We start from the raw sequence: 25,457 nt of genomic DNA, 5'->3' as shown, positions 1-25,457 counted from the left end.
CCACGAGTCAGACCTCGCCCAGTCTTGACCACCGGTGAGCGGACTCTGCACACCTTTGCTTCCTCTCCTGCTGCCACGGTTACCTCTCCCTGCACATTTACACACCTAAGTGACAGGCAGGGAAAGGAAGAAGAGTGAACACAGGACCCGTTCATTCTGTTTGGCGCCTGCTACCTCTGTCAGGTACCCAAAGTCAAGGCGTGCTCCTGGAGGGCTCTCCCATCAGGCCGCATCTACAGCAGCCCAATCCAAACCACATCACTCCCTCCTGGACTGCATTCACCTCTCGAAGCACCTTCAGGCTCTGCCCTGGGTCCCCACCCCCACGTCCCCTGCTCCAGTCCCCAGGCTACAGCCAGAGTGAGCTTCGTGGTGCCTGTAGGCTGCTGTAGCCCCGGCTCGGGCCCCCAGCACTCTGTTCTGCAGCCTCTGACACTTCTGCTTCCTCAGACACACGGATCTCCTTTCTGGTGTGCCAAGCCCTCCTTAGGAGCTCTTGCCACCTAACCACCACCCCCCCAAAATGTAAACTCTCAGTCTCCTACCTACCCCTACTCCGTGCCCCTCCCCCACCCCCTGCAAACCTCCAACACAGGTAGCTCTCCAGGTCACTCCTTCAGTCTTCCCAGGAAGCTTACCTCCAAAATTACAGCAGTCTGTCTGCAGAGCACCTCCGACTTTCCCTTTCAAGGACGGATGACACAAAACACACGTGAACAGTGAGGGTCATCGTTTGCGTACCTATGAGCCTCCACTTGATGATACATAAATTCCAAGCAGGAAGGACCTCTGTGCATGATCATCGAATATATGCAGCTGGCACAGCCCCAGGCCTAAGGCAGGTGCTCAGTTATTCTATGGAGTGACTCGATGAGTTCCAAATGTGCCCCTCAAAAGGTCTGGCATAGACCAAGACTGGTGTTAGTTTCTCCTCCCAACTGACTTTAGTCTTGCCGTGACCCTGACATCTTTCGTATTGGCTTATTAGCACATCCTGCCTTGTGTGCTTTTCTCCACGGCTGGGGCAGTGGTCCCTGTATGTGGTGTATTTCAGACGCACAAGCACGCTTGCCTATGACATAGATACTATGGGCTCCACGTGACCCGGGGAATCAGAGTCTCAAACACGCGCAAATTTAGTTTAATCAACACTCCCGGTGATTCTGATGCACTCGAGATCTAAATTTCTTAAAGGGTTACAGAAACCACACAGGCTGAAAAGGAGTCTGAGATTTAAAGGAAAAGGAGATGCTTTGAGAATTACATCAATGCCGCCCTGAAGCAGTTTCCCACGCTAACCAACCCCTTCCCACCATTCCTTCTCCACCACTGGTCTCACCCTTTGCTGAAAACAACTGCCAAACAAATCGTAATTCCCCAGGCCCAGCCTCCCACCAGAAACTCTATGCACAGGAGGGAAGATTTAGGTCTCCTGCCCAAGTTGAAGACACTTCCTGGAGCAGGACACAAAGCAGCTTCACAAAATCACCCCGAAGGAAATTCAAGGTTCTCGGCAGGAACGTTCGTTTCGACAGCACAGATGCCCAAATTCCCCGCAGGTCGTGACTTTAACGTTATTGGACATGTCTACACGGGAAGGAATTTTAAGCCTCAGACGCAGCTCAGCTGCATTCTGGCGGAAAAGCGATCAAAACTCCTCCCCAAATATTTGACCCCAACTCCCCGAAAACCTTCTGCAACGTCCCTTTCATGCTACACTATTTTATGCACCACATGATCCATCAGAGAACGAAAGTTATCGCTTTCCACGAAAATCACACTCAGCGGCTGGATATCCACAGAACGTCAGAGACATGGCAGAGCTGCACACTTCCAACAGAGGCACGTTTTCGGAGCGTGAGCCATCCGTGAGATGCACAAAGATGATCACGGCCCCGCAGCTGCTCCTCAGAAGTCTGGAGTTCACTGAGGAGACGACCTCCACAAACAGATGGCTTCCAGACACACAGTAAGTGACCACAGAGTCACATCTGGGGAGATCCGACGGGTGTGGCAGTTAATTTTCTGTGTCAGCTGGGCTAAGCCAGAGTCCCCAGACATTTGCGCAAACACGTCTGGATGTTACAGTGAAAGTACTTTTTCAGATGAGACTAACTTTAAATAAAGCAAATTACTCTCCATCGTGGTGGGTGGGCCTCGCTCAATCAGCTGAAGTCCTCAAGAGGAAAGAAGACTGATTTCCAAAGAGGAGGGAATTCTGTCTGCAGACTGCCTTCTGACTCGAGATGCACTTTAAAGCCACATGGTTTTGGGGCACCTGGGTGGCTCAGTGGGTTAAAGCCTCTGCCTTCGGCTCAGGTCAGGATCCCAGGGTCCTGGGATTGAGCCCCACATCGGGCTCTCTGCTCAGCGGGGAGCCTGTTTCCCACCCCCGCTCTGTCTGCCTCTCTGCCTACTTGTGCTCCCTGTCTGTCAAATAAATAAATAAATAAATCTTAAAAAAAAAAATTTAAAGCCACATGGTTTTAATCTTCCTTTATTTCACAATGGCCAAACTAATGCTACTGACCAAGTAAGACTGGTGTTTCTATCTGCAAGGCACAAGAGCCCAGTCCAGGAGCTGGGCCAGCGGAGTCTACATTGACTGTGTCCCACTCAGATCCACCAAATCGACAGGTGCACACACAGAAGAGGGGAGATGCAGATCTAGGTAAAGACCCCTTCCAAGGCCTGCTGTCCCGGGAATGCCCACTCCAGTCCGCTTCCTCACTGCGTTTCTCTGGCTTCCAGTACAGCCTGGGTCCCCTCGTGCCTCTGCTGGCCCGGCCCTCCCTCCCCTGTAACTGCTGCGTCAGTCAATGCAGTATTTATCTGACGTCCATGACAGGCCCAGAACAGGCCATGAACTATGCACAAGAATGATCAGATACGGTCTGCTGTCCGGGGCCTTAGTATAGTCCTGGAGACAGAATCACCCACTTGACTTGCTTCTGAGCAGTGGGGGCACCGGCCTTGCACATAAATAGGGAAGCCTGAGATCAGCATGAACAGAAGTGCTACAGGAGGTTGTGTGCGTATTTCCCTAAATCAACATAAGAAAAGGCAACCAAAGGGATGAACAGTGCGGGGGGCAAAGACCCCCCCCATGCACATGAATGTGGCCTATCACCGACACAAGCACCCCCGCAACCACCACCACCCAGAGTGGAGGGTCGGGCACCAGGAAACACAGAGTGCAGCTGGTAGAGCCTTAAACCCAGAGTTTACAATCTGGATTCTGCAGGAACCACTGGGGGCCTCTTCAGAATGAGACTTGATGAAAACCACACGGAAGGAAATACTCCACATGCCAGAAGGCACTGGGAAGGCGACTGTAGGCAACCTATCGACGGGCAGGAAAGCAGGGTCTGGGGAAACTCCCCACGCGCCCGCTGGCTCACCTCCTGCAGGAGGCCCTCCTTACCCATCCAGTGGGGAGGCCAAGCACTGCAGTCTGGAGGAAAGGAGCTCGAGGGCCCGGGGCCGCAGCAAGCACCGGCTGCCGGGGCGACAACTGCAAAATTACAGCAAAACTCACAGCCCACTCACAGCGGGCACCTGGAGAAGTTTGACGTACACTTAGAACATCGCTGCGGCCAAAGTTATGTTCCCAGAGTACATGCTCTTTCAAGATGCAAAAGTTACATAAAAGAAATGTTCTTGAGGGGCGCCTGGGAGGCTCAGGTGGTTAAACAGCTGCCTTCGGGCTCAGGTCATGATGCCAGGGTCCTGGGATCGAGTCTTGCAACAGGCTCCCTGCTCAGAGGGGAGTCTGCTTCTCCCTGTCCCGAATAAATAAATTAAAAAAAAATCTTTAATAAAATAAAGAAGTTTTATTGAAATGCATGGGTCACCACTTAAAAGTTGCTAGAAGCCCCTGTCGGAAAGAATGGGAAACTTAGGGACCAGAATGGACCCCGTAAGACTGATCTCTCTCCTGGGTAATATTTTTTTATAGGAAGGAAATTTCATCAGAAGAAAATCTCAGCTTTTATGACAAAACTATTTTTAAAAAGGGGCGGGGGAGGAAATCAAGCCCAGAGCCATCAAGCTTCACTAGAGATGTATTACGACATAGCCAGCACTGTGGAGGAACAGGAAAACCAGATTTATTCGTAAAGCCCAGGTACTCAAGTTCATGTCCTGGCCCTGCTCACAGAGCCCATTTATCTCCATGTTCGACCTCTTCACAAACATTGAGCACCTACCATGTGTGGGGCCGCATCTTAGTGATGTACGTTATTTGCCCTGAGCCATGAAGGGACAGCTAATTTGGAAAAGGAGGTAGTGGGTATGGGGTGTGGGGGGGAGGGGAGGACAAATTTGGAAGACCTTCCCAGAAATGGGCTGAGACAGGCAGAAAGTGAAAGGAGATCCACAGGCATTCTCAGAAACCACGCGCCCGGCACCTACGGAGGAAGGAACCCACCTTTCAGCAGGAAGAAGTACGTGCAGCTGAGGCCATTCCCCTCCCCAAGGAGCAGGGCCCTTCTGCAAGCTCTCTCCTCCTCTGCCCAGAAAGGAATCCTCTTCCGGCCCCTCCCCAGACTGCCACCAGTCGCCATCCAGTCACTGGAGCTGGCCCAAGGGATGAAATCTGCTTGTGCATTTCCTCCTGCTTCAGACATTTCCCTCACCCTGCTGTTACCCCGGTACCCCCCCCCCCCGAGCCCCGGGCCGGTGCTATTTCTCCTGCCGCCTGCACATGAGCAGCAAATTAGTTATCTGTGGTGCACGCCACCTGGGACGACAGGGAGGGGAATACAGGCCACATTCTGGGACGACTGCTGGCTTCGATGGCGAGACAGTTAAATTTCACCTAACCGCAACACGATGACACCAGATTCAAAGCAGGCCTTCTGCTTAAATCCATCTATGACTTAAAAAGGTTGTTTGTTGGGGCACCTGGGTGGCTCGGTCCCTTAAGCGTCTGCCTTCGGCTCAGGTCATGATCCCAGGGTCCTGGGATGGAGCCCCGCGTCGGGCTTCCTGCTCGGCGGGCAGCCTGCTTCTCCCTCTGCCCCTCCCCCCAACTTATGCTCTCTCTCTCTCTCTCTCAAATTAATAAATAGAAGCCTTTAAAACAATTTAAAAAAAATAAAGAGATTAAAAAGGTTGTCACCAGACCTTGATTCTTTGGATGCTGATGACCGCCTCGGACACCTTCTCAATGGCCGCGGGGAAGAAGAGGGTGACAGTCAACCGCACAGCGCCATACAGCGACACCGCCACGAACACATGGCTCGCTGTGATCACGTTGCCAAGGAGCACATAGGTGGTGAAAGTCACAAAAACGATGATTTTGCTTGCAACGAAAAATGACGCCAAATTCATTCCTCTGAGGTAGGAACTGCTCAAAATCTTGGAAATTTCCTTCCTGGAAAAGAGAGTTTACAAGGAAGCATCAACATCCAAGTCATGGACTCAAGTGCCTTTTGCATGTGGCCCCTTTCCAGGGAGGGGACCGGGATTAAGACAAACTATTCCTCGCGATATGGAAATAATCCTACAGCACACGGCCCGGGGCCGACCCCAACACGAGGACCACATAGTCATCACCGCGTCACTCATCTGAATAAACGGAGGCTTCATGTCACGTGTTAATATCCTGGGTCAGTCGAACCAGGTATGAACATACGGTCAACAAGCATGCGTCCATGCCACGCCTGTACGGGCTTCTGGCTGACGGCAGACAGACACAAAGTCTGTCTCCTTTAGGAGCTCAGAAACTCACAGGAGAAGAGAATAAGCTACCCAAAGATGTGTGCATGAGACAGGAGCAGTGAGTAGAGGCCCCACGGGCGCACGGACAAGAGGGGTCTCGCTCAGAGCAATGGGACCTGGGGAGGGGATGAGCTGGGTTAGCCGGGCTTGCCAGAGGCCAGAGAAGAACGCAGCTGAGTGCGTCCAAAGCAGAGGGAGACAAAGGTACAAAGTAGATGGCCGAGACAAGTGCTGACACAGACATCCCGTGCGCGGAAGGGTCAAACTCCCCAAATATTGACATCAAAGACTGAAAACAATTCCACAGACCTAAAGCAAAACAAGGCGCAACAGTATTTCCATGGCTCTGTTTCTCTGTTTGGCACGAATAATACTGATGTACACAGTTTGGCTCAGTCTGTACGATCTTCCTACTTGGGCTACGTTAACATAAACTATAGCTTCCGTGTAAATGTCATACTTGCAAATGCTACCAGCATTGCTCATTTGGGATTTAGAGACTTAAGAAACATCTGGAATTTCATTTTTGTAGTAGAAGCACCACAGGCACTCTCCTTCCTTCAAGACAGTAAATGGAAAGGCAGGTTAATGTGGTTTACAGCACGAGGTGGGGTGGACAGCGTTGGGAGTTCACATTCTAAAGGTTGAATGCCCGAAGACCCCTCCCGTATTCCCGTGGAGGCAGGAGACAGAAAGTACAAAAACAGGCTCCGACAGACACAGAAACTTACCGTCTCAAGTGGGTGATAAGGTCTGCAAATGACTTCTCCCAAGCATACATTTTTATTATTCTTATGCCAGTTATAACCTCATTCATGGTCCTGATCCTGACGTCGGTGAAGGCTGCGGTCTTACTCCTAAGGGGACAGACGTGAGAGATGAGCCACAGCCCCATTTCCCTTATCAGCAGCGGCCACAGCCCGAGAACCAGGGATCCAACAACGCCCTACAACACCTTTGCTCAGACAACTCAGGCAGCTCCTACTCAAAACACAGATGGAGAAAGACTTCAAGGAGGAAGTCCACAGAGTCCATCCCAATCCAAGAAGTAACTTGGAGAATTTGCAGGAGGGGCTAAGGAAGGCACAGGAAAGAGAGTCAGATACAAACTCGGCTCCAGGAGGTCACCGTTGGGTAGGGGAGACAGAATCCAACAATAACACCGTTGGCTGCAGTGTAAAAAGTGGGAACAAAGTGCCAGGACGCAGAGAAGAAAGGGGCTGTCAATTCTACTGGGCAAAGGAGAGAGCAAGAGAAGCTTCCGAGTTCCAGGAGCACCGCAACGGGGCCCCAAGCACACAGAACATTTCTCCCTGGCAAAGACAGAGAAGCCAATTTCCAACTGAGAAAACACCATGAGTAGAGACACAGCAGAGAGAACTGGCCGCGCTTCACACGGTGTTATCATCTCACACCTGACCACCTTGACACTGACCCACTTCTAACCCCCTAGGACCATCACCTTCTCTACCACATACACCGCTAGGACTGCGGGACATTGACAGACACAAATCGGGCCAGACCTGGCCCTTGGGGAGCTTGTAATTTAATGGACACACTGAATTAAAAACAAGACACATGCCTGCACACCTGAAAACAAGCATCACGAAAACAGACACGGCCAGACCCGGGTCTCGAAAGAGACGTTTAAATTATACTCGTATTTGATACATGTTTAAATAATGTCATTGTATATAAATTCTGCTGGAAGACAGTACTTAGGAGGGACAGTGCCTGAAAAGCTAGCCAGGAGGAGACAGCGGATGCCTTTGCCCTTCCGGCTTCAAGACTGGCCCTCAGCGGAAGGCTAGAGCCTTCCCCAGGCTAAGCCTGCACAGCATGCAATCAACAGAAAGAAGAGATCAGAGAAACCGTTTGGTTTTTTGTTTAATTTTTAAAGATTTTATTTATTTATTTGACAGAGAGAGAGATCACAAGTAGGCAGAGAGGCAGGCAGAGAGAGAGGAGGAAGCAGGCTCCCCGCCAAGCAGAGAGCCTGATGCAGGGCTCGATCCCAGGACCCTAAGATCATGACCTGAGCCGAAGGCAGACGCTTAACCCACTGAGCCACCGAGGCGCCCCAGAGATGAGAGAAGCCGTTTTGTTTGTGATCGGAAGCACGAGGCAAGCGTGGATATGAACAAACACACATGCCCTGTTTTTTAAACCAGTGCTTCTCTTACCGGAATGATGAAAACAACTTCCCGAGGCAGCTTTGCAGGGGCAGAAGGATGATGAGAACTGCAATCCCGGCAAGACAGGATATTCCGATTTCCATCCAGAGCAAGGCAGTCACTGCGATCGCCTGCAGTGGCCCTGCCCACAGAAAGTGCAAGAATATTGTCACCTTAAAAGAAAAAAAGGCAACGCGCTCTTAGGACCACATGAACCGAGGACCCGGTACAGAAGCCATCTGCGCTGAGAGGGCAGACAGGAACCAACACATAAATGATCACGGGGGCTTTAAACCCACTGGAGCAAAAATCCAAGTATCCATCCCAGAGGAAGCGGTTCCAGAACACCACAGAGCAGGCTTCAGGGACATCCAGGGAGAACCGGACTAGACCACAGCATCAGAAGAAAGATCTCAATTCTGTCTGCCCCCCGCGTGGGCTCAGGGTTCCCCCAAAATTCCTCCCCTGGGCTCCCCAGTACCTTGCAAAAGCCTGTATTATGGAACCTGCCATACTCTCGAGTAATTACTTGTATATTTACCTCCCTGACAGGTTGTGGCTTCTCCAGGGAAGAAACTAAGTCTTATTCATCCCTGAAACTGAGAAGGAGCCCCAGTTCATGTTTGATGAGTGAATAATTAGAAGTGGTGTAGAGCAATACAACTCAGACCAGTAACTACACTGCCCTGGAGAGTATAGTATATTCACAAGGTAAGTGCAAATGGACTGTGGCAGGGTAGAAAAGAATAGGTCATTTACGCCTAGGGATTATCAATTGGGCCTTTTTTTTTTTTTTTAATCAAAGTCTTCCTGGGGCGCCTAGGTGGCTCAGCTGGTTGAGTGACTCTTGGTTTCCGCTCAGGTCATGATGTCAGGGTCGTGGGATCAAGCCCCACATCAGGCTCTGCACTCAGCATGGAGTCTGCTTGCCCCTCTTCTTCTGCTCCTCCCCCCGATCATGCTCTGTGCTCTCTCTCACACGCTCGCTCTTTCTCTCTCAAATAAATAAATAAAATCTTTTGTAAAAAATGGGGCACGTGGGTGGGTCAGGCAGTTAAGCATCTGACTCTTGATTTTGGTTCAGGTCATGATCTCAGGGGCACGAGAGATGGAGGCCCACGTCGGGCTCTGTGCTCAGCAGGGGGCCTGCTTGAGATTCTCTCTCTCCCTCTCACTCTGCCTCTCCACCGGCTCATGCAGTCTCCCTAAAATAAATAAGTAAATAAAATCTTTTGTGGGGAGGGCACTTTCTATGTAGCAGGCACTCTTGGGGTCACAGAACAATCCCTGCCCACCAGGAGGTCATCCTATGGAGGAGGAGAGAGGTCATGATAGGGAGGAGGAGAAAGGATCCAGCCAGCAGCACCAACCAAGTGTGCTCAGAAGGGCCACTCCCGACTATGGGACATTTCCCCAGGCTAGATAAGAACACTGCTGTCTGTGTATATATGACTGAAGTACGCTGTAAACCCATTCCGAAAACAAAACTCTTCTCTACCGGACAACACACGTTCTTATGAGTTGAATACAGAAGAAATGAGAATTGGATAGAAAGTATCCTCATCTCAGGGCACCTGGGGGCCTCAGTGCGTTAACTGTCTGCCTTCAGTTCAGGTCACGGTTCCGGGGTCCTGGGACTGGCCCCCGCGTCGGGCTCTGAGAAACAAGGAGCCTGCTTCTCCCTCTCCCTCTGCAGCCCACTCTGCCTACTTGGGCACATTCTCTCTCCCTCTCTCTCTAATAAATATCTAAAATCTTTTAAAAATAAAAAAATAAAATTTAAAAAAAAAAAGTATCCTCATCTTCTGTCCTCAAAAGAAGTCTGGCCTACACCAAAAACTGGCACCTGAAATTCCAAGAAGTTAAACCAAGGAAGAGGGTGGGAATGCAGAAGGCTTCCTGCGGGGCAGCTGACCTGGTCGAACTTGTTCACGTCGTTGGACAGCAGATTGACGATCTGGCCGGTGGTCGTCTTCCCCATGGCCACGTTACTGAGGCGAAGCGCCTGAAACAGAAGAGGGGAACGGAGACTTACGTTCCTGCAGGGACTTCAAGCCACACTTGGGAAAAGAGCAAAGTGGAGTGTGTTCTGACGGGACCTTGCGTGATGTCAGGAGAGCAGGGTGTCCCGCGAGAGCAGGGCTCTGGGGACCCGGGTTCGGCCTTCCTCCCCTCCATGGGGCGGCAGCCACATCCCCCCAGGAACAAAGGAAGCAAGAGGAGGCACAAGCCAACTCTCTCACCCCGGTTTTTGATGAACTTGGACACGCTGAAAGTATAAAAAGATATATACTCGGGAGTCAACTCATGTAATTTTGAGCCACATTCTATGAGTGGAGAGGCCGTGTAAGGACAAAAGCTAGGGGACGGACTATATCTGGAATCAGTCAGTATTTCTGCGTGTGATGTCATGCAAACACTCCGGGTCTGAAGTTTCCTATGTGAATGGAAATAACCCCAGGCGCTACCTAGACGGAGCTCGGGGTTCCTAGGAGTGGGACACCTGTCATCCACCAGGAGCAGGACACCAGGTGACTGATGAGTGCTGTTTCCTGTTTAGAAATGGGACAAGGTAAGAACAAGCAGCTGTAGCTTAAGTGGGACCTGGACAGTAGGGACAGCAGCACAGGGAGCTGGGGACAGTTCCCACAGAGTAGCACTGTGGGCAGGACAGACCCTGCATGATGAAGAGGAGAAACCCTATGGAAAGACGGGAAGAGCACTGTGGCCGGAAGGAACAGCATGCAGAGCCAGGGAAGGGATGCATAGAAGCAACTGAGCCACGAACACCTGAAATCTGGCTAGAAAGGTAGAATGAAAGCGGCTCGTGTCTGGAAAACAAAATGGAACAATAAACGTCTTTTTTACATTTGAGTGAGAAACTCAACTTTAGCAAGACTGAACTGTAGAAGTGACTGGCCAGGAGATGCTCAGAAGAAGGGGAGACGAGGGACACCTCGTGATGTAGTCCAGGCGAGAGTAACAAGACCGTGCACTAGGATTGCGTGAAGGGAAAAGAAGGGCCAGACACCCGTGAAGACACTTTGAAAAGTACGAAGTGCCACACAAGTGTAAATAAATCTGTCACAAAAAAAGAAAAATACAACCCTCTCCCCACTAGGGAGAAAAAAAGAAAGAAACGCCCTCCAGGAAAAGAAAGAAACTTCAGTGTGCCTTCATTACTGAAAGCTATTCTGAAAATATTTTTAAAGCCAATTTTCCATACAAATACAGGTGAATCCTGCATGCAGAAAATACACTGTAGAAGTAGATATCTGACAACATATTGGAACAATGACAGTAAGACACAATGGCACACAAAACTGATTCTAAAACTGATCATTTTCAAAAAACAAGAACAAAACCTCAAGACAACTGCACCCATCTGGAATCGTCACTCACAGACGGTCAATGCTGCTGACAGTGAGAACCAGAGTGTGAGATGGCACAGGTGACACTCTGTACAAAGGGCCAAGCTCCTCTAGGCGGACCATCGGGACACCTTGTCATTCAGTCACACCTGAGACTGAGGAAAGAAAGGGTGACTCTGGAAGAAACGCTCACCTAGGTTAACAGCAGCACAGGCGCCAACACAGAAATGAATCATCTGGCAAAAGAAAATCAGTCATACTCTAGCTAGGCCAAAACAAACAAACAAACAAAAAACCCCCCCAAAAACCCAGTGGGGTATCATTCTTGTTATTAATGAGGAAGACAGAGCTTACAAGCCAACTGTCAGACTTCTGCTTCCAACCAGGAAAGAACAGTTGGCACTGAACTGGCCCTCGACTGTTAAGGCTGTAAAGCTGGGGGCACCTGGGTGGCTCAGTGGGTTAAAGCCTTTGCCTTCGGCTCGGGTCATGACCCCAGGGTCCTGGGATCGAGCCCTGCATCAGGCTCTCTGCTCAGCAGGGAGCCTGCTTCCTCCTCTCTGCCTGCTTCTCTGCCTACTTGTGATCTCTATCTGTCAAATAAATAAAATCTTTAAAAAAAAAAAAAAAAAAAAAAGACTGTAAAGCTGGACCAAATATACGAAGCAGCTGTTTCCGGCACTGGCCGCCAGGCGGCGCAACACCGGAAGCCTTCAGAGCCCTATATCTCACCTGGCTTTCTGCCCAGGTGCATTTTTGGACCAACTAGAACAGCAGTTTCACTGAGCCAAGGAGGAAGAGCTACCTGTTCCAAGTTGCAGAAATGTCCAGAATTTGCAAGCCCAAGTAGCAGAAGGGAAGGTCCCAAAAGTTTTTGCAGGGAGTTAGCAAGGGGATTTAGCACCCGCTGCAGGCTCAAGAGAGATTCCAGAGGTCATGTGAGGGGACACGGAGTTCCCACTCAAAAAGAATAAAGAGATCTTCACAAGCACCTCAGATACTCTATTAGACACCAGGAGGGCCATGCCTTAGTAATAAAGATCATACTCTAGAGTAAGAGCCATGCCCCTTAAGACTGAGTTTAAGATGGAAATATCTGCCATAGACAGATATACAGACACATAAAGTAAGAAAGTAGGTAGTAACATAGGTACATAGATCTGTTCCTAACAGAACCAATCGGCCAGGAATTGCTCATAAGAACAAAACGCAATACACTTTAGTCAAAACCCCTATAATATTAACCCTCATAACATCCAACACAGTAAACAATTATTAAACATACAAAGAAGAAAATGTGACCCAGGGCACCTGGGTGGCTCAGTGGGTTAAGCCGCTGCCTTCAGCTGAGGTCATGATCTCAGTGTTCTGGGATCGAGTCCCTCATCTGGCTCTCTGCTCAGCAGGGAGCCTGCTTCTCTCTCTCTCTCTCTCTCTCTCTCTCTCTCTCTGCTTACTTGTGATCTCTCTCTGTTAAATAAATAAAATCTTAAAAAAAAAAAAGAAAATGTGACCCAGATCAAAGACAGAGAATAGAGGCAATAAAAGTAGACCCTAAGATGATCCAGATTTTGGAATTAGTATATGAGAACTATAAAATCATTATATAAATATGTCCAAGGAGTTAAAGAAAGATATGGTTATAACAACTGAACTGGAATGAGTAATTTTAGGAGACCAATGAACACTACCAAAAGGAACCAAATGGAAATTCTAGAACTTAAAAGTACAATATGAAAAATCCACTAGATAACTTTAGAAGCAGAAAAATTCCATTGATCCGTTCCCCGATTCATCAAGTCTTTTAGATTACCATCTGAAGAACAGAAGAGAGAGAAATTGAAGGGGGGAAAAACAGCATAAGGGTTCAGTGGGACAATATCAAGGACTGAAACACACACGAAAGTGGGTTCCTGGAAGAAAACGACAAAATAGGGAAGAAAAAAATATGTGAAGAGATAATGGCTGAAATTTTTCCAAGGCTGGTAGAAAATATTAATTTACATACTGAAGAATCTTAGCAAACACCAGGAAATATCAAAACAAAGACTCCTTCCTAGGGCACATCAGGCTCAGACTGCAGAAAACCAAAAAACCGAGAAAAACAACACTTTACATATAAAGGAAAAATGCAACTGAGGGTTGACATCAGAAACAATGGAAACAAGACAGTGGAACATCTAGCGAGAGCTAAGAGAAAAGAAAGAATAACTGAATTCTATAACCAACAGAAATGTGCTTCAAATGACGATGGTGAAATTAGGACATCTTCAGATATACAAAGTCTGAGAATTTATCACCAAACTAAACTTCAAGATATTATAAAAGAAATTCTTCAGGGGCACCTGGGTGCTTCAGTTGTTTAAGCGTCTGCCTTCAGCTCACGTCATGACCCAGGGGTCCTGGGATCAAGTCCCACATCAGGCTCCCTGCTCCACGGGGAACCTGCTTCTCCCTCTCCTCTCTTTCCCTTTGATCCCACCCCCATGCTTGCTCACTCTCTCTCAAATAAATAAAGTCTTTAAAAAAGAAAATTTCATTCAGTCAAAAGGATCTGGTACCAGATGAAAACTCAAGATATACAATAAGGAATAAAGAGAAACCAAAATGGCAAATATGTAGCTAAACATAAAAGATTACAAATTTCCTTTTAATCTATTTGAAAGACAAATGGCTGCTTAATGCAAAAAATGGTCACACTGCATGGTGTATGTCGATGTGAACGATAACGAGACCACAATGAATGAGGAAGGGTAACACAATTTTACACTTGCACGTTTTTTTTTTAAGATTTTATTTATTTATTTGACAGAGAGAGATCACAAGTAGGCAGAGAGGCAGGCAGAGAGAGAGAAGGGAGGAAGCAGGCTCCCTGCTGAGCAGAGAGCCCGATGCGGGACTTGATCCCAGGACCCTGGGATCATGACCTGAGCTGAAGGCAGAGAGAAGCCTTAACCCACTGAGCCACCCAGGCGCCCCTACACTTGTACGTTTCCTACATTTTTGTGTAAAATAGTCCAATATTAGAATTAAACAGACTATAGTAAGTTAAGATGCCTATGTGGATCTCTAAGTCAACACTAAAAACACACAAAGAGATACTGCTAAAAAGCCAACAACGGAATCAAAATGGAATACTGAAAAATTTCTGATAAACCCCAAAAAAAGTCAGGAAAGGAGAAAAAAAAGATGAAACAAGTAGAAAAGAAATAGCAAAGTGAAAAGCTGAAGCCCAATCACATCAGTATTTACACTAAATGTAAATACACTTAGTATTTACATTTAATTTAGTATTTACATTTAATACTATAAGCCAGAGACTGTCACAAAGAATAAAAAACCCAAATTGCAGTATAAGGAAGACAGATTTTAAATCCACTGACAGATTGAAAGTGAACGGATTAAAAAAAAGATATGTCACACAAACAATAGGTACAATGAATGTGGTGTGGCTCTATTAACATCAGACAATACAGACCTTGAGACGAGGAACATTACCAAAGATTAAGACAGACATTTCATACTAATAAGGTCATTTCACCACTCCTAAAAGTGTACGGATCAAATTATAGAGTTTCAACATATATGAGACAAAAAAAGAACAAAAGAGGGGCCCCCGGGTGGCTCAGTGGGTTAAGGCTTCTCTCTACCTTTGGCCCAGGTCATGATCCCAGGATCCTGGGATCGAGCCCCATATCCGGCTCTCTGCTCCGCAGGGAGCCTGCTTCCCTTCCTCTCTCTGCGGGCCTCTCTGCCTGCTTGTGATCTCTGTCTGTCAAATAAATACATAAAATCTTTAAAACACACACACACACACACACACACACACACACACACACACATAGAACAAAAGAGAAAAATCAGAGAAGACCACAATCATAGATTTCAACATCCCTCTCTCAGTAATTGATGAAAGTATAAAAAAAAAAAAAATCGTCAGAATACAGAAGATGTGGACAACACTAATAACTACCTTTATCTGACACTTATGGAACGCCATGCCCAACCGCTGCAGGACAGACTTCTCAAGTACACACTGAATATTTCTCAACACGGACCCTATATGCTGGGGCCATAAAATAAATCTCAATAAATTTCTAAACATAAAAATGTTACACAGAATGTTCTCTGGTGACAGAATTCAATTGGAAATCACTGTGATGGCTCTCAAAACTCCAAATATGTGAGAATTAGCAACATAACTAAACAGCCACATGGCAAAGAAGACCTCCTAAGAGAAATCAGAAATATTTTTAAATAAATGAGAATAGACCATATATCACAATTTGTAGGATACAGGTAACCAAGTCCTAGCGGAAACTTCTGGCTTTAAATGTTTGACATTAGAAAGAAAGAGAAGTATAAAACTGATGATCTAAGAGTCTACCTAAGACCAAGACCAAAGAAACAGAAACACACACACACACACACACACACACATACAAGCACTGTTCACACCTACAGAAGAGCCTCTAGTAAAATCAATTACGTGTCTGTTGCCCCCAGGACCTGTCAGCTCATTTGAGTGCACAGAGGCTGTCATATTCATCTACATCAGCATATTCATAGAAACAGCTGCCCTTTATTGAGCACCTATTACAACCCAGACAACTGATTAAGAAACAACCTTACAAAGCAAGAATTACTCCTATTTTGCAGATGAGAAAATAAGCTGAACATATTCATGCCCGACAGAGAACACTGGGTACTTTTTTTTTTTAATGAAGCAAAATTACCATTCTTCATTAATGTCGAAAATTAAAGTTTGGTTCTAATAAATTATGTATGTGACAGTTGAAAAACAGTTCACATTGGGTATAGAGAAAAAAATGCACATATTAAAGCAATGTTTTGGTTTCACATTTCCTTAAGTTGACAGGGTGTAAAAGGATACTGTTTAGTTAAATTTGTTTTCCTTGTAAGAGCACAATAGTTCCACCATGAGAGCAAAAAAAAAACAGAAACTGGAAGCAATTATTTGCACTGTATATACCAGACCCAGGATTAGTATCTTTGCTAAATCAAGAAGTATTACATATCAAGAATTATATCTACTAATATTTTATATTATTAGTTATATATTATATATTTATATTTTATAATCTACTAATATTTATATATATATATAAAATTATAAAAGTCTACTACTATAAAAGAGTGGCAGATAACAGGTACAGGAAACTCACTGAGGTAAACACAAATGACCACTGAAAATTTTCCAATACTGAAATTCATTATGACTCAGAAATAATGACAAAGTGTTCTTTTTCATCTAGAAACTGGTGAACGTAGCAAAAACAGAAAGTTACAAGAGCCAATCTTGGCAAGGGTAGGGGCCATCTTGTTTCCCAGAGACTATAAATAAGTGTCCAGCTCTTTGGAAGAAAATCTAGCATTCAAAAGCCTTGCGGGGCACCTGGATGGTGCAGTCCATTGAGCAACCAACTCTTGGCTTCAGTTCAGGTCATGAGGTCATGAGATGGAACCCTACGTCAGGTCCACAGTGAGCATGATTCTCTGTACCTCTCTCTCTCCCCCTGCTCGCTCTCTCTCTGAAATAAATAAGTAAAATCACTTAAAAAAAAAAAAAAAAAGGCTTGGGGCGCCTGGGTGGCTCAGTCATTAGGCATCTGCCTTCTGCTCAGGTCATGAATCCAGAGTCCTGGGATCGAGCCCCGCGTTGGGATCCCTGCTCCACGGGAGGCCTGCTTCTCCCTCCCACACACCCATGGTGGTGTTCTCTTGCTCTCTCTCTGTCTCTGTCAAATAAATACATAAAATCTTAAAAAAAAAAAAAAAAAAAAAAAACCTTGAAATGTATATACCCTGAGAAATTAAGGATGTCTCCAAAGGTTTCACTTTGGTCATGTTCACTGCACTGACATCTGTTAATATAAAAAACTGGGAAGCAATCAAAATGCCTAATTATGGGTTATACTAGAATCCACATGGCCATTAAAACCAACATTGCCTACTGTGGAATGCAAACTCAATCAGCGCAGGCATTCATTTATGGGGGCTCCTTCTCTGGGTGGGCATCAAAATACATCTGGAGTTATAAGACAACTCTATAATCTGAACCAGAAGAATGATTTTAATCAGTTTTTTATAAAATAAGTAATATTTGTCATTCATTTGAAAAACATACTGTTTTCTTCTCAATTATTTTAATCAGTACAAGTGAAACACAAAACCCAAGTATGAACACATACCATCACTTCTCTAACAGTCCTTAAAAACAGAAACAGTTCTTCCCCATCCGAATGATGCCGACTCCTTATCACCAACGTGCCTCAGACCCAATGTCAAGGACCCTGGGTGTGTGTGGAGGACCCTGCTCCCAGAGACAGCCCCAAATGGCCATGCCTTTGGAATTTCACACCCAGCCTTTCCCTTGCTATCAAGCTATCCCTCTCACCAGTACCTACTCCTGTTTCCAAACGAGGACAGCTTCATAACATTTTAAGTAAAATCACAGCAAGGAGGCTTGGAGGAAGAACCTAAAGGATTTTCAGAACTAAAAACCAAGCACTTGGGTCACCTCTTTCGCATTTTGGTTTCCTTCCTGGTTCATGGCCCTACCCCAGAGCTGAGTCTGTACAGTGGGTATGACTGCAACAGGCTCGTCAGAAGAGTACGCTTAGCTCACCCAAAGCAGAAAACTGCCTATATTTTTCCAATATTGTTGCCTAGAATTGCTTAGTAACGCTGCCACATCTTTCATGACTGCATAACCTGAAACCATTAAATTTTGTTTTTGAGGGAGGATGCAGGGAGCACCTAATATCTCCATACCCATAAATATAATGGGTGACATCTCCATGAATTTAATCAGAGCCTCTCTAGGCTTCTGTAGAAGAAAAGAGATTCAAGGAAATGAAAATCAAAGTGCATACAAAATCAACCACCTCTCTATAATTGGACAGTTCCATTGTCTTCTTTCTTTTTGTTTTTTTGTTTTTTTGTTTTCTATGACTGGCCTATAAGCCAGCACACCTGTACAGAAAGTTCTCTGCAAGCTTTGGCACTGCCCTCCTAGGGCTACCATCAGTCTTCTTTTAAGTTCATCAGCCACCTTTCCTTTACCATTTTACCGCTGTGATCTATTCGGAGTCAAGAGGCCAGAAGGACACACACAGACTTAACACGTTCTGAGCAGAAGGGCCACAATGTGGACCCCAAGAACGACCAGGGGGTCTGTGATATTTGCTCTGAGGTCAGACTGACTCCACATTCCCTGACCTCATCACCGCTAGCATCCATGAGTCCCTGAATGTGTGAGGCCATACGATGGTAGTTACATTCAAAGTGAGGTCACATCCCTAAACAACGAAAGACACCCCCTAACCCAGGCCCTCCCATCACCAATTTCTTGTTTTGAAAGACAAGCACCATGTGACTGGTATCCCACACAAGAGAGGAGAAGAGACAGAATAACGCAGCATAGCTGGGGCAAAGGTGAGTTGCCGGGGGTGGGGGGGGGAGGTGGGGGGGCGGGGGGAGGTGCGGGGAGAGGCCCTTCGGTGGAAGAAGTAATAATACAGTGAACATGGAAAACCCAATGACGAGGAGACAAAGGACAGCAAACACACACACACACGATTACAGGAGAGACTATCTTAATGAGAAAAACAAAGATGAAGTACATCCCCAACAGAAGAAAAAAATTCTCAACTTTTTAAAAATATCATTTAATATGTTTTTGTTTCTAAAAATTATAAAACATTTAAAAATGTTGAGTATAAACTATCTTCCCAGAAATGTCAGGCTTAGTCATAAAAATCTATATATGAGGCCACACGCCAAGTCTTTTATAACAACTATACTTACTTAGAACTCTTTTGTCTTGAAAGAAGTTTCTAAAGTTTAATCGTGTGCTTTCCTTCATACTAAGACTACGACAGGGAAGCAAAACACCCTCCACAAAGTCAACCACTGTGCATAATTTTACTGTCAAAAATGAGTCTGTCAGGGTGCCTGGGTGGCTCAGTCATTAAGCCTCTGCCTTCGGCTCAGGTCATGATCCCGGGGTCCCAGGATCGAACCCCGCATCGGGCTCCCTGCTCAGCGGGAAGTCTGCTTCTCCCTCTCTCACTCCCCCTGCTTGTGTTCCCTCTCTCACTGTGTCTCTCCCTAGCAAAAAAAAAAAAAAAAAAAGTGTTTTACAAATGTGCATAACCTTTTTTCCTAATGTTTTATATTTCTCAAAGCGTGGAACTTAAGGAAGTTGGATATGCAACACATGTAAAGGAACAGTGCACCCTTTCAAGCTATCACACAACAAGTTGTATTATTACTCATTCCCTTGTAAACACCATGCTTGAAGCTTTCAGAAAACCAGTAAATCCGTACAGAATTTAAAAAAAAAAAAAAAAAAAGACAAAAGGAGATGCTGTCCAACTCGTGATTTTCACAGCATTCGTTTTTAGAACCAAACTAATTAAAAAGCAGCAATGCCTTAACATCTATCATCAGTCCATACGAAGGAACTAAGAGAAAAGTGCACAGACCGGTGAGGAAAGTGCCCTCACCCATCGCAGTCTCCACCAAATGCCATTATCCCAAACCCCACACTCTCCTCGTCACTAGAGTGGAGTGTAACCAGTAGCAGCTGGGGACCAATGGCTGTCAAGTCACAGAGATCCAAACAAAGAAAATAACCGGGTCAGTTCAGCTAATGGGTCCCAGAGGGAGGAGACGAGGACTTCAAAACATAACCCAGCCTCGGCTGCGGGCTCTGCGCAGGGACCCAGAGAGGGGGTACCGTCCTGTCCGGAAATGCCCTCCTCTTTCTCCACAAGTAACTGAAAGTTGGTGGCCACTCTTGAGGACGAGGGCGAACTGTGATTTTTTTCAACGAAAACTGAGCAAATGTATGACCCGCACCCATTCAAAAAAATGGGGTTAACCTTGAAGACACTGTGCCAACTGAGAGAAAAGGCAGGCCCCCAAGGGCAAAGCCTGTGTGATTCCACTCACAGGAGGCACCTAAGCGGGCAGTTTCCTGGAGACAGGAAGTAGGATGGGGGTGGCCAGGGGGTGGGGGGAGGGCATGAGGAACTGGTGTGACGGGGACAGAGTTTCAGCTTTACAAGATGGAGAGTTCTGGAGATGGATGGTGGTGATGGTTGCACAATGATGTGAATGTACTTAAGGCCACTGAGCTGGGACACTCAGAAATGGTAAATGGGTTCAATTTTAAGTTATGTGTATTTTACCGCAATTAAAAATTCATTGATTTAGGGGCATCTGGGTGGCTCAGTTGGTTAAGCGTCTGCCTTCGACTCAGGTCATGATCTCAGGATCCTGGGATGGAGCCCCAGGTCAAGCACCCTGCTCAGTGGGGAGCCTGCGTCACCCTCTCCTTCCGCACCTCCCCCATGCTAGATGCTCATGCTCTGGCTCACACACACACTCTCTCTCTCTCTCTTAAATGAACAAATTTAAAAGATCTTATAAAAATAAAAATTCATTAATTTTAAAAAAAACAGAATGAGGGGTGCCTCGCTAGCTCCATCAGGGGACCATGTGACTCTTGGTCTCAGGGTTATGAATTCAAGTCCCACAGGTGGTAGAGAGATAACTTAAAAATTTTGAAAATAAATTAAAAATCCTTTTTTAATAAACAAATAAATATAAAAACAAAATGATCACCTTTGGGGGGTGGGGGTAGGACGGGGAATAGCCACCAACCAAAAAAATTCTAAACCTACAGAAATACCTTCAAATAACAAAGAAACAAAAACATCTCCAGACTAACATAAAAATTTAAAAATTAACTGGATGCTGAAAATTAAGTGTCAGTCGTGTTTTCAGCATACAGATAGCCATGCTGTGTGTTCACTGTCTAAGAAGGCTCCACACCCACCACCGCCCTGCCCACTGTCCCCTTCACCGTCCCTAGCACGGTGACTCCCCAATTGTCCTGCGGATACGAACCCCTGGGACACAGATTAAATATACAGATTTCCAGGCTTCTCTTCACTCTGGGGGAGCAGGTCTTGGATTACATCCAGGATCTGGGTTTGTATTAAGCACAACAATGACTCATAACAGAATCCAGTGACCCGCAGCCTAGCATATGACCTGTCCCCTTGCTCTGCTCGGCAAGGAAGCTGAGCGGGTCCACGCTCCGGTGGAGGGCCACCCTGCCCTGTCGTGTACACGGAGCTCCCCGCTGCAAGGCCCATAAACACCCAGCGAGGAAAGGCCATGAGCAGACAGCTGCTGTCTGACGGTGGGCCGGCCCCAGCCCCACCTCTGCCACGAGCAAGTGCCGAACTGGACAAAATCACATGTCCGGGCACCGGTAACAGGCAGTGCAAGACAGATCCCTGGGAGCAGGGACACTCAAGAGGTCAACGCGACCGCTGTCGTGGCTCTCGGCCCGCAGGCCGTCTTCCAGCTGTAGCAGCGAGCTGGATGAGGCCCACGCAGGACAGCAGCTCCTACGGAGCTGAGGAGGCAGAGGTGAGGCTGGGCTCGGCCGAAGCAGCTGGCAACTCCGAGGTTGAATGAAAGGGTCCCCAAAGTCCCGGGGCAGGGAAGGGATGCTGCTGCCAAGGCCTTAGCTGAGGGACGGGCTAAAAAGGCCCAGGTCAGCAGAGCCTAAGGCTCACCAGAGCTGGCACGAGGAGTAGCAAGCAGAACACAGAGCCCTGAAGGTCAAGTTAGGGCACCGGAGTTCTTGCCCGGCCAGAGCGCAGAAACCTTATTAATAAGCGATCAACAAGGCTGGAATACAGCTGAGACACCAGGAAGACCACCCCTGAGAAGGAAAGCCCACGCTGTGGAGCAGGGATTCTCAGCTGGGCCAGTGCTGTCCTCACCTCCCAGGGGACATCTGGCAATGTCTGGAGACATTACTGGTTGTTACAACTGAAAGACGCTACTGGCATCGAGTAGGTAGAGGCCACAGTTGCTGTTCAACATCCCACAATGCATGGGGTCCCCTCCAACCCCCAGCCCCCCAGAAAGAATTACACAGCCCTAAATGCTGGCAGGGCGAAGGCTGAGAATCTCTTCTCTAGAACAGATCTGCTCTAGACTCAACCTAGAAAAGATTACGACCAAGGCCTAACAAGGTCCCACAAAGGACACAGAGCTTGAAGGCTGAAACCTACCAACTTGAAGCTTAGAAAAAATAACCTTAGAATTTCCAAAAGTGTAAGCTAACCAAGCATAAATCAAGCCTATACCAAGTTGAAAGAGATCAGCTGGTGAGTGACCTATTAATGCAAAACGCAACATTCCTCAAGAGACTCTCAGAAGGCAGATCTGCAATGTATCATTCAAAATGCCCAATAAATTTAAAATCTGAGACACACAAAAAGAACAACAACAACAACAACAAAAACCCCACAGGAAAATGTAAACCACAGCAAGAAAGAATGCAGTCTTCATAATAAAAAGCAAGTCCCCCAAATATATAAATAAGAATTAAAAAAAAAAAAGCTTGACCCAGACACTGGTTTTTTTTTTTTTTTAAACTTTATGTTCAAAGAGTTGAAGGGAGATATGTTCAAAGAATTAAAGAGAAATATGAGTAAACAGATCCTTGGCAGAAAAACACAAACTGTAAAAAAAGAGCAACGTGAACATTCTATCATTGAAAAATACAAAACTAGGGAGGAAAAACGCACTAGCTGGTCTTAGTAACAGTTTGAAGATAACAGAAAAGGGAGTCAGGCTGATTAAAAGAAAATTATTCAATCTGAAGAATAGAGAGAAAAAAACGGAATAAAATTAAGGGGGGAAAGAAAAGAGGGAACTACGAGACACTTTCAGATGTTCTAACATACATGTAACAAGAATCCAAGAAAGAGGAAGAAGGGAGTGGATCAGAAGATAGTATTGTAAAAGATATAATGGCCAAACATTTCCCAAGTTTTTAGAGAAAGAATAAATTAAAGATCAAAAAGTTCAACAAACCCCAAGAGGCATAATAAATTCAAGGGAAATCACACCTAGGGTTCATTATCAATTTCTGAAAATTTAAATTTTCTTTAAAAAGAAAATTTAAAAAAGAAAAAAAGGAAAATTTTTTTAAATCTGCCAGAGGAAACACACAGGAAGACAAAGGCACAAATGAGAGTGAAGTCTTATCAAAAACAAGGAAGGGGAGGGTTGGGGTGGCTGGGTGATGGACACTGGGGAGGGTATGTGATAGGGGGAGTGCTGTGAATTATGTAAAACTGATGAATCACAGACCTGTACCCTTGAAACAAATAATACCTTATATGTATTCATAAAAAAATATATATACCAAGTCAAAAACAAACAAACCTGAACCAAGGTTATCTAACACAGGCATTTTCTCCGTACTATATGTCATGTTTATTCCACAAGACACATCACAGCCTTGTTGTACTCAGGAACACCAGACAAGCACCTTAGCATTCTGTGTGGGGCCATTTAAAACAGCAAAATCACCAACAAGAAGCACAGAAGAGCAGAAAACAGGCCCTACATATAAATAGCCCGTGAGGGGCGCCTAGGTGGCTCAGTGGGTTAAGCCCCTGCCTTCGGCTCAGGCCATGATCTCAGGGTCCTGGGATCGAGCCCCGCATCGGGCTCTCTGCTCAGCAGGGAGCCTGCTTCCTCCTCTCTCTCTCTCTCTGCCTGTCTCTCTGCCTACTTGTGATCTCTGTCTGTCAAGTAAATAAATAAAATCTTTAAAAAACAAAACAAAACAAAAACAAAAAAAACCCAGCCAGTGAAAAGAACACTTTGTTTACAGTAGGACAGCTGAAACAAGGAGGCAACCCCAGCTAGGAGTATGCATATCAGGGGATACAAAATTTTAGTGACGACGTGCATGCCCACAAATGACTATAAGAGAGCTCCAGGCCTTGATTTGGGGTTACAAATAAATTCCACAAGCAGGCAATCTGCAAACGCAGACTCTGTGAATAATGAGGGTTTCCTGTACATAAATTCTTGCCACGACAGAGGATAAAAGGAAACTCGGATGTTGGGAGGAAGTCGCTCATCTTACAAGTTCAACCAAAGAAAGATAAGTACTCTCAAAAACTATCCTGTGGGTAGTTCTAAAAACAGTGAAGATGAGATTTTAGCCAGCATAAAAAGGATGGTCAAAATGATCCGTTCTGCAAGGAGGTCTGCACCAAGGAACAAGGACGGAGAACGGGGTCCATGAGCTCGAAAGCTGACAGCTCCGGCTTTCCCTGGCATTCAGAGGAAACCAGCCATCAAGGTTCATTATGGAACTGCCACAGTTCTTCAAACTGGACACAGAGTCAGGAAACTCAGGGCCCATCAGGTTTAAGATCTTAAGGAAAAACCTCAGTGCCATATGCATTTGGTTATACAAGAAAATCTCTGTACCACGGGACAAGATCATCCTGATTACAGAAGAGGCCATCCTGTGCGCCCAGGACTAGGGACCTAAAACATTCAGGCTCACCTGCACCCAAGCCTGAAGCCAAGGTCAGGTTGGCAATTGCGAGATCCGTTCCCACTAGCGATGGGGCTGAAACTGCCATCTTCCCGCAGTCTGGCCCTACCCCCTCTGATCTGAGCTGGGAAAGCAGCCCCTTGAGATTTGAAGCTGGACATGTCCTGCTTCTTCTGTGGCCTGGACAAGAACAAAGACAGGAAAGAAGCCACTAGTCCCACTGCAGAGGTGAGAGTAACCCATGTTGGGAATATGACCCATGACTGGCGGTGACTTCTTAAAATGAACAAGTATAATGTTCAAAACATCACTACGGTGAGGAACCCGTGTTCTTCATGCCAATCTGTTGACTTTCCAAAAGACACAGCCTGTGTTGCATGATCTCTTTATTTGGTAAAAAGTAATTAAAAAAAAAATGTCCTATAGATTTGAGGAAACTAAACAGACCCCCATGGGCTGTATCAGGAGACCACCAACCAGAATCACCGATCCAAACAAAACGTCACAGTTCATCCAAACTCCTCTTCATTTAGTCCTCACGTTCGCAGAAAAAACAATGACCAAGTGGGTAAGTAACATGACGCTGCCACTGTGGGAAAGGGTAGGCGGTTCCTCAAAAATTTACCATCTAGTCCGGCCATTGCACTTTGGGGAAATGTCCCCAGAAAGAGCTGAAAATACGAACTTGAAGAGGGATCTGCCCTTCCATGTTCACAGCAGCTGTATTCACAATCACCGAAAAGTGGAGGCAAATCTCTCGAATGCCCACTG

The 25,457-nt window shown here is 46.2% G+C and overlaps 1 protein-coding gene across 2 annotated transcripts in view; it reads right to left on the bottom strand.

Moving 5' to 3' along the window:
• ABCC4 (ATP binding cassette subfamily C member 4 (PEL blood group)) overlaps positions 1-25,457 on the bottom strand; it is a 250,147-nt gene that overhangs the window by 164,045 nt on the left and 60,645 nt on the right. For both annotated transcript variants that reach the window (XM_080798652.1, XM_080798653.1), the window contains exons 5-8: positions 9,814-9,903; positions 7,908-8,071; positions 6,456-6,581; positions 5,128-5,377 (exon numbers count right to left, since the gene is read on the bottom strand). In XM_080798652.1, coding sequence (XP_080654778.1) covers positions 5,128-5,377; positions 6,456-6,581; positions 7,908-8,071; positions 9,814-9,903 — 630 coding nt within the window. The remainder of the gene's footprint in view (positions 1-5,127; positions 5,378-6,455; positions 6,582-7,907; positions 8,072-9,813; positions 9,904-25,457) is intronic.

The sequence above is a fragment of the Martes martes genome, assembly GCF_963455335.1.
Source record: "Martes martes genome assembly, chromosome: 3".
NCBI lineage: Eukaryota > Metazoa > Chordata > Mammalia > Carnivora > Mustelidae > Martes > Martes martes.
This window is presented reverse-complemented; position numbering and strand designations above follow the sequence as displayed.